This window comes from Rousettus aegyptiacus, unplaced genomic scaffold (genome assembly GCF_014176215.1).
Source record: "Rousettus aegyptiacus isolate mRouAeg1 unplaced genomic scaffold, mRouAeg1.p scaffold_m13_p_14, whole genome shotgun sequence".
Lineage (NCBI taxonomy): Eukaryota > Metazoa > Chordata > Mammalia > Chiroptera > Pteropodidae > Rousettus > Rousettus aegyptiacus.
Window position 1 is genome coordinate 39,283,334 of NW_023416289.1, and position 13,239 is coordinate 39,296,572.

The 13,239-nt window shown below is 52.7% G+C and overlaps 1 protein-coding gene across 1 annotated transcript; it reads right to left on the reverse strand.

Annotated features, from left to right (window-relative positions):
- Nucleotides 1-91: 91 nt before the first annotated feature.
- Nucleotides 92-12,937, reverse strand: RASGRP4 (RAS guanyl releasing protein 4). Its single transcript, XM_036231614.1, has 17 exons — nucleotides 12,774-12,937; nucleotides 10,256-10,434; nucleotides 9,736-9,854; nucleotides 9,559-9,620; nucleotides 8,825-8,956; nucleotides 8,566-8,719; nucleotides 7,653-7,826; nucleotides 6,345-6,461; nucleotides 5,259-5,534; nucleotides 3,652-3,732; nucleotides 3,470-3,574; nucleotides 3,217-3,335; nucleotides 2,961-3,105; nucleotides 2,127-2,163; nucleotides 1,892-2,023; nucleotides 1,663-1,775; nucleotides 92-1,214 (listed from the first exon to the last, which is right to left on the reverse strand). Exons 1-17 carry the CDS (start codon nucleotides 12,794-12,796, stop codon nucleotides 1,158-1,160), a joined length of 2,025 nt encoding a protein of 674 aa, XP_036087507.1. The 5' UTR covers nucleotides 12,797-12,937; the 3' UTR covers nucleotides 92-1,157.
- Nucleotides 12,938-13,239: the final 302 nt, after the last annotated feature.

The window sequence follows — 13,239 nt, forward strand, 5'->3', positions numbered from 1 at the left end:
AGGTTTAAGGAGGGGAGGGGGCATCTCTGTCCCTTGGGTTTGAACAGGCCCCTCATGCTCTGACTTTCAGAGTCCTTCTTGAACAGCACACTTTTCCCTTCCTACCAGTATGGGAAAGGAGATGCGCAGGAATTGGACAAACATCAGTTTGTGCCAGCCCTGTTCTAGGCCTTTGGGATACAGCAGTGAAAGGTCCAGATAACGAAAGCCCTTGCTCTACCAGAGGTGACATTTCTGGGAAGGAGGGGAAGACATTCAACAAGAGAAATAGGTAAAATATAGTTTGCCAGATGGGGAAAGTACTTTGGAGGAAAATAAAGCCAGAAGGCAGGATCCGAACCATAGAGAGATTGCAACTTTGAGTATGGTCAGGGGAGGCCTCACTGAGGTGACACTTGAGCTAAGTCCAAAAGAGGAGTCATGTGGGCCTCTGGGTAAGAGGGAAAAGGCCTTGAGGTAGGAGTATTTTTGGCATGTTCAGTGACTGTCGAGGCCAGTGTAGCTGAAGCAAGACGAGTGAGCTGGAGTGGTGGGAGGTGAGGTTGAAGAGGTGCAGGGGCAGATTGTGTGCAGTGGGCCACAGTATGGACTCTGGCTTTTTAAACAGAGTGAGGCGGAGTCACATGATTTGACAGGGGTGTTCACAGGCTCCCCAGTTCCACCTCTTCTCTAGCCGCCTCTCCCCTCTGAAACTCCAGAGTTCAGAACTGCACCCGCCCTGTTCCCTCTCCGTCCTGGCCCATGCTGACTGTCAGCATAGCACATTGGTCAGGAGCTTCCGATTTAGAGGCAGACCAAAGACCTGAGTTTGAGTTCTGCTTCCACTTAGGAGCTCTGCCACTTTGGGTTTAACCTACAGAGCCTCAGTTTTCTCATCTTTAAAATGGAGATAGAAGGAGTTAGTGAGATAATGCCTAAGTCTAAATGTGTCAAACACGGAGCTGCACAATTACTAAGTGCAGGGAAAGGGAATACAATTAATAGTTACTCTGATACAAAAGAAAATGACCTTTCAGGGTAAGAGATGGTGGATGTTTCAACAAAGGCAGTGTGGATGCCAAGGAGGCCATGCCTTTGGGACTTCTGCTGGAGGCCCAACAACAGGACTTGGGAATGGCTCTGGGGGAGGGGAGTGAAGGAAGAGACCAAGGCGATATCTAGGAATCTGGCGTGGAGGACTGAGTAGGTGGCGAGGCAGTCGTTGGGAGGGAGACCTGGAAGGAAGAAGACATTGGGTGATGAGGGTTAGTATATGCCAGGAGCGTGTCTCACCGAGACTTCCATTAGGTGGGTGAATGAATGTCCCCTGTGGACTTTATTTTTGCCCAACCTGAGAGTCTTTGCTTTTGAATAGTGAAACTTACTCTACTGACTTACTGTAGCTCCTGATATATTTAGCCTTATTCTTGTCATATTTTTTTCATTCTGTTTTTCTCCTTGAAAATCCTGTTCTACTAGTGGCGACCCCCTCCTCCCCCTCAACATATTGAAGTTTCTATTTTTCTAACAACATTAAAAATTAACCAAAATTTATATCCTCCTACCCAAGTAACTGAGGACTTTTGCACATTTTCACTTTCCTAAGCTTCACCAAGTCCATCTGGGTTTCTCAGGCAAGTGGACCAGTCTCTCCTGTATCCCATGGGGGCAATTTTTCCTCACCGTCTCTGGATCCCAGGAAGGGTGTGGGGGCTCTGTCTGGGTCCAAGCATGGCGAAGGTGACACCCCGTCTCAGGTTCCAGGGAGAGTGTATAGGAGAGATTGTCCTCGGAGCCTGTTTATGGGGCGTAGGTGGGAGGGATGTGGGTGCAATGAGAATGCCTCATGACCTGGGGACTAATCCCTATCCACCGAGCCCCCTTCCTAGGACTGCTACACCCTGGGTCTTACCACAGCTGGCATGGGGACTTGGTGTAGGTGGGACGGGGGCTCCAGGGGGGCTCACATCACCCTTGGCCCCTGGCCTCTTACACTCCTCCTTCACTCGGTCTCTGCAGTGTTTGTGGCAACACAGCCCACAGTCTGGGGGAAGGCAGCGGTCAGTGGCCAGAGGCCCAGTCCATGTGCCTGTTCTTCCAGACTGCGGGTCCTGGATTCCCAACTCCCTCACCAATGCCCCACTCACCCCGACAGCGGTAGCCTTGCTTGGTGACACCCCAGAGCTGAAAAGAGAAAGCAGAACAGGTTACTTAGATTTGGGTGGAGGGCTATGGTTGGGATGGGGAGACCATCCGGGTTTTGGAAATTCTCAAGGCTGGAGGCTTATGTGTGATCTGAAGATTAAAGAAATTTGGAGGTTCTCTCAAGTTTGAGAGTCATCTAGGCTATTAGAATTGGGTCAAATTTGGAATTAATACTGTGACTCCTATGAGCAGAAATTGTGTCTGTCGTGTTTCCTGCTATGTCCGCCCACCACACACCTTGTGCCTAGAACTGTGCTGGCACACAGGAGGTGCTCAGTAAATATTTAGTGAATGAGAAAGTGAATTTAGGAAGTCGTCCAAGGTTTGTGAATTAGTCTTGGTTGGGAGATTGAAAGATTTGTCCATTATCCAGAATTTGCGTGTACTTTGCATTTGGAAATTATCCAGGTTTTGAATTATATGGAGTCTAGAGATTTGGAGATTGATTCTGTTTGGAGAAAAGTCACCCAGACTTGTAGATTAAGTAGGGTTTTAGATATTACCCATGCCTTGGCAGTTACCCAAGGGGGAGGTCATCTGGGATTTGGACATTAACTAGACTTTGGAATTATCTGGGATGCAGAGAACATTCAGTGTTTGGGGTGTATATGAAACGTAGGGATTATTTGAGGCTGAAGGGTTTCTTGGAATTTGGGTTATCGGGGCTTGAGAATTGAGTGTTCCGGGGCAGAGCTGGCTTCTGGGTCTGGTCTGTGAGGACCTAGGACACTCTAGGGAAGATGGGCCCCAAGGGTGATAGCAGGCTGAGTGCTCACAAAGCCGCTGCAGCTGTTGCAGAAGGTGGGCTTGCGGAAGGTAACCTCATGGAAGGTGTGGAGGAAGGCCAGGCCCAGCTTGGAGCAGATGGCGCTGGCCCGGAGCAGGTACTCTGTCAGCTCCTCTCGGCTGAAGGAGCCACTCCTGGGGGGAGGGACAGCACTTTAGCATGGCTGCGCCCTTTCTCCCAGACCCGTGAGTCCTGGCAACTCCAGCAGCCATGTCTTTGGGGAGCCCAAGAGTCAGAGCACTCACCCTTGGCGTGGGGGTGGGTGAAGCCCATGGCAAGCAAAGGGGAAGTTGCCTGAAAGTCGCTCAAAATCTTCCTGAGAGATGGCTCCCCGACCCTCGGGATCGTAATTCTTGAATACGGACTTCAGAGGAGCGTGGGAAGGGAGAGTAAGGCCAGTGAGGATCCCAGCAGTCTTAGAGCCTGTCCTCCGGGTCAGGGCTGTGCAGGTACCTTCCTTCCCAGCCCCTCGCGGCCAGGCCACAGCCCCCTCCTTACCTCCACCAGCTGCTCCACATGCCGACCCAGAGTGGCCCTGTCAGGTTTGGGTGTCACGCCAGGAGCCCACTGCACCACCAAGGGGGCTTTGAAGGGGGAGGGTGGCTGGGGCAGTGACAGAGGGGCCAGTTAGTCAGTGCATAGCTTGGGCTGGAGGTCAGAGGTCAGGGGTCAGTTCTCACCAGACTCTTAGGATAGCGGGGCTCCCGGGCGTAAGAAAGCTCATAGATCTCGTCCTCCGTGTAGAAGAGATCCAGGGAGAGCTGGGGCGGGAAGGGCATTATAGATCTTCTGTCTCCATCCTCCTACCTGTAGCCTGTGCCCTACCTGGACCCCTAGCCTCCTCTTCTTCCCAAAGCCCCTCTTCTCTGGGGACCTCTCAGGTCCTCTCTTCCACTGAGACCTATTCACTCTCCATACCGCTTGTCCCCTAGTCCAGAAATGCCATTTTCTCACCGAGGCTTTTTATTTATTTATTATTTTTTTGATCCCGTTTAAAATCGCATACTCTTGCCAGGTTCCATGCCTTTTTCTGCCTTAATTTCCTCTATCCACTGATCATGTAAAAGACCAATATGATTTACTTATTAGCTTTGTTTTATGGGCAATCTCCCCACTAGGATGTCAGCCCCACAAGAACAGCAGTTTTTCTCTGACTTGCTCACCACTGTGAGCATAAGGGCCTAAAGTAGCGCCAGGCTTAGAGTGGGTGCTTAGCAAATATTTGGCTGATGGCCTTCCATAATCAGCAAGGCATAGGGCCTTTGGCACCGCTCATCTTAGGACAAGGCCAGCTTCACAGGCAGGCCCCACACTTATAAGAGTCCCCGCTTCATTTAATGTCCTACCATCACTGTCTTGAAATTCTTAAGAATTTGGAACAAGAAGCGCACATTTGGGCCCTGCAAATTATGTAGCTGGGTCTGTCTTAGGGTCTGAAAATCAACTTTTCAGTCTTAAACTACATGGCCCTCAGTGGCCCAATCTCTCTCAGTTTATAGCTCCTTAGAATATTAGACTATATATCCCCAGAATCCCCCACTCCCTGTTTTAGGACAGTTGTGGTGGTTTGTGTATGTTAAAACATGGATTCTGAAGTTGGCCCGCTTGGGTTCAGATCCAGGTTTTACTTCTGTGGGACCATGGGCAAGTGACCTCACCTCTGTGGCTCTCAGTTCTCCAATCCGTAGACTGGGCATGATACGGGTCCCCACTATGGGGTCGTGAGGATGGAATGAAGTACTCTATAGAAAGTGTCAAACATGGTGTGTGGCAGAGAGTGAGTGATTAATAACTGTTACTAGCTTTTGCTTAGATTCCTGAATATGTTAAAACTTGGAATTTTGGATTAGTGACATGAGAAGCTCAGATCCTTGGAATTCAGAAGTGTGAAGGCCCAAAGAATTTTGGAGTTCAGATCAATGGATACTTGAGTTTCTGGGGGAATTGTGGAAAAAAATGCATCATCTATATAGAGCTCACTCTGTTCCAGATACTATCTTTAGTACTTTATGTGAGATGTATTATTGATTGATTCTTCTCAACAACTCTGTGAGTGGGTCCCATTATTATCCCCACTTTTCAGATAAGGAAACCAAGGCCAAGGGGTTAAGTGACGTGCCCAAAGCCACACAGCTAGGGAAAAAAGCCCCTAGAAGCTCTGGTTTCAAAGCCCACACATCCCAGCACTATTCTCTCCTGGTCCCACAGCCCCTCACCCACCCAGGACCCTACATCTCAGTCCCACAGGCTCAGCCTCCAGGAGCCCAGCTGGAGCGGGGCAGCTCACCGTGAGCAGGTGCAGCAGGTCCTCATTGGCACTGCAGGGCGGGTGCTGCTTCTGAAGGGCTGCCAGCTCCTGCAGCCGCAGGTACAGGCTGTTGAGCTTGGGAAGGTGTAGGCGGCCATCGGGCAACCTGTCAGGCTGTGCCTCATGCAGGGACACCAGGTCCTTGAGGTGCACACCCAGCACAGGCAGCCGGAAGCCTGTGCAGCCAGCCCAGGTGCGGCGGTAACAGGCATAGTTGTTGTGGGCAGCGAGGAGCTCAGTCAGCTCCAGCAGGGTCTGTGTGGGAGGCCATGTTATAGGCGGGGGTGGGGGAGGGGCATTATTGAGAAAGCAGGTTATGCTCCCTTAGCCCCTGGAGGTGTATCCCGGCAGCCTCCTGTGTGGGCTCCCAACTCCCAGGGACCCAATGCCATTTGAACACCTCCCGAGCCCTTTCATGTTTCACATTGGCCTCAGCATCCCCCAAAACTGCTCTTCCTCTTGGGTCCCCATCTCTCATTCCCCAGGCTAGAGTGATTTTTTCAAAACCCAAATTTGATTATGGATGCTGCCATTATTCCCAGACGTTCACAGTTCTCCAGTGCTGGGAAAAGCCCGGACACCTTAGTTTAGCCTGCAAGATTCACCAGAATCTCCCACTGGGCATCTGGCTGGTATCCTGCCACATCCTGACCTCAGCCACACACTAGACTCCCGAATGACCCACTCTCCCCAGACATTCTTAGGACATCCCCAATGCACGCTCCCCCCATGGGTGGCCCAAATGTTGGTGTGGTTGGGGGCATTGTTTTACTCCCCACCCGGACTATAAGTCTCTGCTAAGCATCTCATTTGTCTCCCTCCAGTCCTGCTTAGGACCAGACACGCAGAGAGTAAGAGGGGTCAGCATGATGGATGGATGGGTGAAGAGGGAGGAAGATGGCAGAAGAGGACAGGGCTTGGGGGTCTGTTGGATTTGGAGGAACAAGGGCTCCAGTTGGCTCCAGGGTCCAGGGCAGGGATGGAAGGGGGTTGGGGAAAAGTATGTGGCTGGGGCGGTCAGGATAGCTGACTGCCGGAACTTCGGGGAGGGTAGTGGGCCTTCACCTTCGTGCTGTCAGGGCTCAAGTGGGCGTGGGAGTCCTTGAGCCTGGAGATGGCACTATGACACAGGCCTCCCGTGACTGCCATCAGTGTGTTGAAATTATGCAGCTGGCGGAGCCTCTAGGAAGGAAGGGCAACGCAAAGGTGGTGGGTGTCACATGGCAAGCTGGAGGTTCAGAGGACAGCATCCCAGCTGAGAGTATCCCAGCTAAGTTGCGATCAGTCACGTGTTGGTACGGGCCCATGCGGGCATCAGATGGGTGAGATGCGTCAGGCAGGGGTGGGCCATAAGCAGGTTATATAGGCATTACACAGAGGTCAGGCAGGTGAAAGACTAATGTGACGTTAGAAAAAAGGGGAGTCAGACAAGTATGGGGCGTTAGGCCGAGGGACTAGACAGATGTTTGTCAGACAGGTACGGGGGACTCAGATATAGATGTCAGGGTGTCAGGCCCCTGGGGAGCCTATTGCTCTGAGAGTCAGAGAGATGACGGGACACAAGAAGGCAGGGCTCTGGGCGAATGGGGCTACAGTGATGTGGAGGGGTCAGGTAGACATGAGACAGGCGTGGGGTCAGATGGCCATCAGGGGGAATTGCCTCGCCCTCCCTTTTTCGAATTTGAAGGGTGCAGATCGCTGGGGGCAGAAAGTGGAGCCAGAGAGGAGTGGAAGATACTCAGGCCAAGGAGACCCGCAGGCAGGCAGACGCCCCAGAACCGCAGGTCTAAGAGGCGGGGCAGGGGAAGCTAGGCCTTGGGAGACCTCAGAGGAAGGGCGTAGCCTGCGAGGAAGTACGCGAAGGGGCGTGGCCACCTTGGGGAAAGGGGGCTTCCCTTTTCTTCAGAAGGGAGAGAACACGTCTGCAGGAGAGGGAATGACACCTGGGGCGGGGCCAGGGAGAGAGCTGCAGTGGAGGGGGTGAAGAGGGATGTAGTCATTGTCCCAAAGGGATGGCCCGGGCCTAGTGACTAGGGTAGAGGATGATGCAAGGGGGTGGGCATGAAAGAGAATCTTTCACTGCCTTGGGGATAGAATATTCGGGTATAAGGCTTGAGAGACCGAGCCAGGAGGGACGTGGTCAACTGCTGCGTCTAGGACCAAGGGGTGGGGCCAGGACGGGTTCTACGTGGTGATATCAAGGCCAAGAAAGAAGGGTCGCCAAATGCGGGTTAGAGAGTCAGGACTGGAGGGTGGAGCCAGGACTTGGTGACTGGTGACGTCACCGCCTAGGATGGACAGCTGGAGAAGGGGCAGTTGTGTTGGGTGAGCAGAGCACCCAGAAAGCGAGCAAGGAGGCGGGGAAGGCCTTACCTGAGCCACGTGGATGAACTTGTCGAGCACCTGTGCCCGCTGTGCGGGCCCGGGACGACTCAGCACCATGACTTGCACCCAGCGGGACACGCTGTTGCTGAGACCTACGGATCCCTCCAGGGCTGGGCAGCCCCTCACTGAACCCTGCAAAACGTAGTCCCGCAGGTCCTGGGGCTGCGGGTGAGGCGGGTGTCAGGGAGCGCCGTGGCACCCTGGCCCTGCGGGCCTCTCACAAGCCCATTGCCCAAGCAGTCACGACCTCCGATGTCCTAGCCTGGCTAGCTTCACAGTGAGAAACCAGATCCCATTGGGGTGATCATGTCATAAAGTATATAAATGTCTAATCACTGCGTTGTACACCTGAAACGAATATAATACCACATGTCAACTATAACAGAAAAATAAATTTTTAAAAAAGTATAAAACAAACAGAACAAAAAACCAGATTCTCACCTTGTCTTGAAATGATGATGGCAATAGTTAATACATGTGTAGGTTGAAGCATATGAAATAGGTAAAATATGGCAAACTATGGCAATTTCAAATGGTTCTACCAGATAGCATTGACTCCGGACAGTCACTGATCCTATTTTCAGTACTTACTATGGGCCAGGCATTGTGACAATTCTTTCAACCTTCCAATGAGGTATTATGACCTCTATTTTATAAACAAGAAAACTGAGTCCCAGATAAGAAACTAGTTCAAAGTCACGCAGGTAAGAAGTGGCCAATGGATTCGAACCCAGTGTTCAGCCAGCTTAACTCATTTTCCTGGACCTTCTAGCACCTGAGTGTGTGAGTGTTTGAGATCCTTGCTGGAAGCCCTTGCTGGGATCCTCTCTGGCTTGCCTGGCACCAGCCAAACCCCGCCCCACCACAAACTCTCCCTGGCTGGAGGGAAGAGGCTCCTCACCGTTATAGTCTGGAAGGACCGAAACTCCAGGTAAGTGAGGTGCTGAGCCAACTCCTCTGTCTCCAGGTGGTCGAAAAGCAAGGACACTTTGCACTTTTTGCCCACGCTGGGGCTGTTCATGGAGGGTGGGGGGCCAGGGCCACCGGGGCTCAGGCTGGGGGCAAAAAGGGGCAGGGTATTGGGAGAGCTCAGGGTGGAGGAGGTTGGGATGTGAAGGAAGATTTCAGAGTGAGGGTAGGGAGGGGGAGGGCTGACTCACAGGTTGGAGTTATCTCCCAGGCTCCTCTGGGCCAAGTTGCCCTCCTGTTCCACAGTGGCCCAGAAGCGACTTACAACCTCTTCTAACTGGGGCTCCTGGTGCACTGTCTCAGGGTGTTTGGTCATCCAGTACCTGAACATGGTTTATAGATGGTGGGATGAGACTGAGGGTGGGGGTGAGGGTGGGGACGTTCTCTAAAAGGGGTATTTGGGGCCGAGGAATCTCTCAGTGCTGGGCTAGGGACCTCTAGAAGGTCAGAGTTCAGAGGGGCATCAGGCTGGAGGGATCTCTGCGATATGGATCAAGGGCTTCTTAACACAGGCTGATGGATCAATGGGAGGTAGACTAGGGGATCTGCTAGGTAGCAGGATAATGGGGGGTCTCAGGAACTAAGCTAGGAGCCTCTGGGGGTAAGATTATGGGAAAACAGCATAAGGGGGTCTAGAAGCTAGGCTGGGGTATGTGGGAAGTGGGGAGTTTGGGGATCAGAGCTGGAGGTGTCTGGGTCCCAGCTGGGAGAGGTTCTGTATGATCTGGTAAGGGGTCTCTAAGAGGTGAAGTTTCTAAGGAGCAGAACTGGGAAGGTCTTAGGAACCAAACCAGTGTCTCAAAGTGGGAAGCAGGCCTGGGTGGGTCTGTGTGGAACTGGGCTGGGAGTCTCTGGGAGGTGTTTTAGGAGGGTAGCCGGGTGAGGGTCTTGAGTCATGGGAATGGGGGTTTTGGCTCAGCCCTACCTGACTAGGTGACAGATCTGCAGCCTCCTCAGCTCCTGCGTGTTCTCTGCGGCCTCCTGGTACTTGAGTTCTGGTTAAGGCTCTGATATCCAGCACCTCAAACCTGCCTGCTCACCTTGTACCCATCTGTCAGACTCCCACGTCTCTGCCCTCTGCCCTCTCATCACTGCTCATGGCCCTGGGCGGATATAAGGTCAGAAGGCGGGCAGCAAGGTGAGCAGAAGGCAGCACCCAGCTGTGCATGGCCAGTACCATGTTGAGAATGTGGTCCCCGCGGCGCAGGCTGCCAGCCGAGTCTGGGGGCGGGAGAAAGTGAGCTCTGTTAGAATGACTCCTGGGCTATGGACTGCAGCCTCCAGAGCTGTTTGGACCCCCTGATTCAAACTCTAGCACTACTCTTTACTCCCAGCATGAACTTGGGCTAGCAACTTGGCCTCCTCATACCTCAGTTCTCTGGTCTGTACTGTGTATGGACCAGCAAGGCTCCTGGCAAGTCATACTGAAGGTGGAAATATCGTGAAACATCCTCCCCCTCCGCATCTCAGGAAAGATAAACACAGGTGGCTCTCTTATTTCTAATGTAGTGATTGAAATTCATTTCACATACCCTATTTTATACCCCTCAAAACTGAGGCCTAAAGAGAGGCTTGACCCAATCTGAGGATTGCGAAGGCTGGCCGAGGAGGGAGACACTCACCGAAGGACTGGATACATTTCTCCAGCAGCTCATCTTCGCTGCAGCCACCCTCGTTCAGCATGTCCATGGAAGCCATGACCTTGCTGATTTCCCGGGGACTGGGGCACGTCTTGTGGCGGCGGGCCTGTCGGGGCCGGCCCCGCCCTCCTGTCTTCCCTGAACATTCCTGGTGGGACTTCCTGTGGGCACACCACCCCCCCACCCAGAGGATTATGTGAGCCCCTTCACTCAGGCAGACCCCAGAATCCTTCTCAACCCCAAAGCCCCAAGGCATAATGGGAGAAACTTCCTAAAGGCAAAGCCCCAGGGTCACTCCTGACCTCCCATGGACTCACGGGAGAAAAACCCAGGAGTACTCTAGATCATAGGTACCTTCTCCTACAGGTAAACTCCAAGGGTTACTCCTGTCTCCTTAAGGGGATTGGTCAAAGACCCTCAAGACTACTCTGAATCCCCCCAGAGAAACATGGGAGATAACCCCAGGATTGCTGAGGACCCTCTAGGGAATCTCAAGAACTTTCTCCTGCAGGCATTGCCCCCAAATTCCCCTTGATGGCACAGTCCCAAGGCATTATGAGAGAAACTTCCTGTTGGCAGACCCCTGGGATTATTTCTGATTGTGCAGGGAATCATGGGAGAAGACCCCAGAATCATTCCTGCCATTTCCAGGGAGAGTCATGGGAAATTCTGCCTTCAGGGAGACGGCTCAGAATTCCCCTTTGTTGTCTAACGCCCACCCCTTCTCCCCAGAGCCCTCAAGAGAGCAGCAGACCCCTCAGATGCCATCTTTCCCTCCCCTCCCACCTTGACCCTCTCCATCAAGCCAGCCCCTTGGCAGGACCTGAGTCTTATCTGCCCACCTGAGCCCCTAGATTTGGAACTCGAGAGAAGATAGGGGTACCAAGTGTCTTCACCAGGGCTCTTCAGAGCTGGGCAGGGTCCCTGGGGCTGAGGCAGCTTCAAAGAAAGTTTAAAAATAACCCTCACTCAGCCTTGTGCCTCCCTGAGGCTCATGTTCCAGTTGGGGAAAGAGAGTAATGGAGAAACAGGGATGGTGCAGGAAGAAAGGAGAAGAATCCAGGAGAAATGGCCTCAGTTTCCACAGTCAGACAAAAATGGGGTTGGAGAAATGTATGCTGGATATGTGACTGCGTTAGTCATTTAATTTCTTTGGGCCTCAGTTTCCTCATATGAAAAATTCCTGGACCTTCCCCAGGAATCAATTATGAACATTCAATGCCTTGCTTTTCAAAAGTGCTAAGAGACTTAGTTTGCTTAGGCTGTTAAGTGGCCAGGGGTGGGAAAGTTGAACTTGAGATGCACAGGGAGAAAGTTGTGGCTCAGACTAAAGCCAGGCTTGGAGCATGGTGGTGAAACCAGAAATGGGAGACTCTCACAACAAGGGCACTGCCATGTCCCTGGCACACCCAAAGGGATCAGTATTGAATGTTTTTTAGTAACAGCTGGCATTTGCTGAGTACCAAATACATCCGGGCAGAGGGCTCAGCACCTGTCTAGATCAGCGGCTCTCAAACAAAGCATGGTCCCCAAACGATACCAACAGCAGCACCTGGGAGCCTGACATAAATACAAGTTCTCAGGCCCCACCCCAGACCTAAAGAATCAGAAACGCTGGAGGTAAACCCAGCAACCTGCGTTTTACAAGCCCTCCAAGTGGTTCTGATGTGCGCTCAAGCCCGAGAACCACTGGTCAAGATTGTCCCACTGAGGACTTAAGTGCCCCTCCAAGGAGGGGCTATGATTATTCTATTGACAAGAAGAAACTGAGGCACAGAGCAGTTAAGTGACTTACCTAAGGTCATGCAGCCAGAAAATGAGGCAGCCAGGTCTCCACCATTAAATTGCTGGATATTATGGGAAGGGGACCCCTTTGTCCATCAGAGACATGCTGGAGGAAACTGAAGGAGCTGCCGAGGCTAGGGACCCAGCCACCATCACCCTTGTGAAGCCAGAAGGGCCCACTTGCCCAGGTGATAGAAGCCCCTTTTAGAACCTGCAGGCATAGCCGGTCAATAGGCCCTTACCTGCAAACTCTCTGCCCCTTGTAATGTCTAGAGCAGCAAGAAGTGGTTTAAGAGGCAGGAGAGCTGCCTTGTCCTGCGTCACACTCCCCTCCCCAGGGGCTGGGCCCTGCAGGAGCCTGGAGTTTCCAGTCCAGGGGGCAGCGAGCACTGTGATGGGGAATCAGGAAGACCCCAGAGAGGACAGAGCACCCAGCCTAGGGAGTTAAGATGGGGGTAGGGCAGGGGGAAAGGGATTCAGAGCAGCTCCAATTCCAGAGAGAGCTAGGACTACACACCAGCATTCATATACATAGCCCCAGCCCTGGCTGGCTCTGGACTCCCTGAAGCATCTTTCCACTTGCTACCCCCTGTTCCTGCCCCTGCTCCCAGAGGAGCCCCACACCCTACTTCCTCTTAGTGCCTCCCAACCTTTCCACGCAACCTGAGGCCAGTGGGTTAGGGTGCTTCGGGCTCTTTAGGGAGGGTCCTCTCACCTCTTGCTGTCTTTCCTGTTCATGCTTCCTGGGGGTGGGGGCGTGAAGGGGGTCTTACGAGAGTCTGGCTCAGCTTCTCCCCACCTCACCAATGCTCCAACTTCTTAGCCCCTTGGGAGCTGGGGCCTCCTCCTCGGTGCTTGGGAAGGAAAGAGGAACTGCCCCTCCCCACCCAGCCCCAGGCCAGGGGGAAGGAAGAGGCTGGGGAGAGACCAAAGGCCCCCCTCCCCCCACATGGGGATCCCTTCAGGCTGAGGTTTCCGGTGCTGCTGGCCCCCACCCCCAATCGCTAGGGCGGGCTCTCTCTCTATCTACCCCATCTTTCTGTCTCTAGACCCGTGATTCTCTGTTCTGTCAGTTTCATACTTCAATAAAAGTGGGTTTTTTTGTTTGTTTAAGTATGCCTAATATGACATATTTATGTAAATGCATCATATTAGGCATACTTAAACAAAAGAAAAGTCTG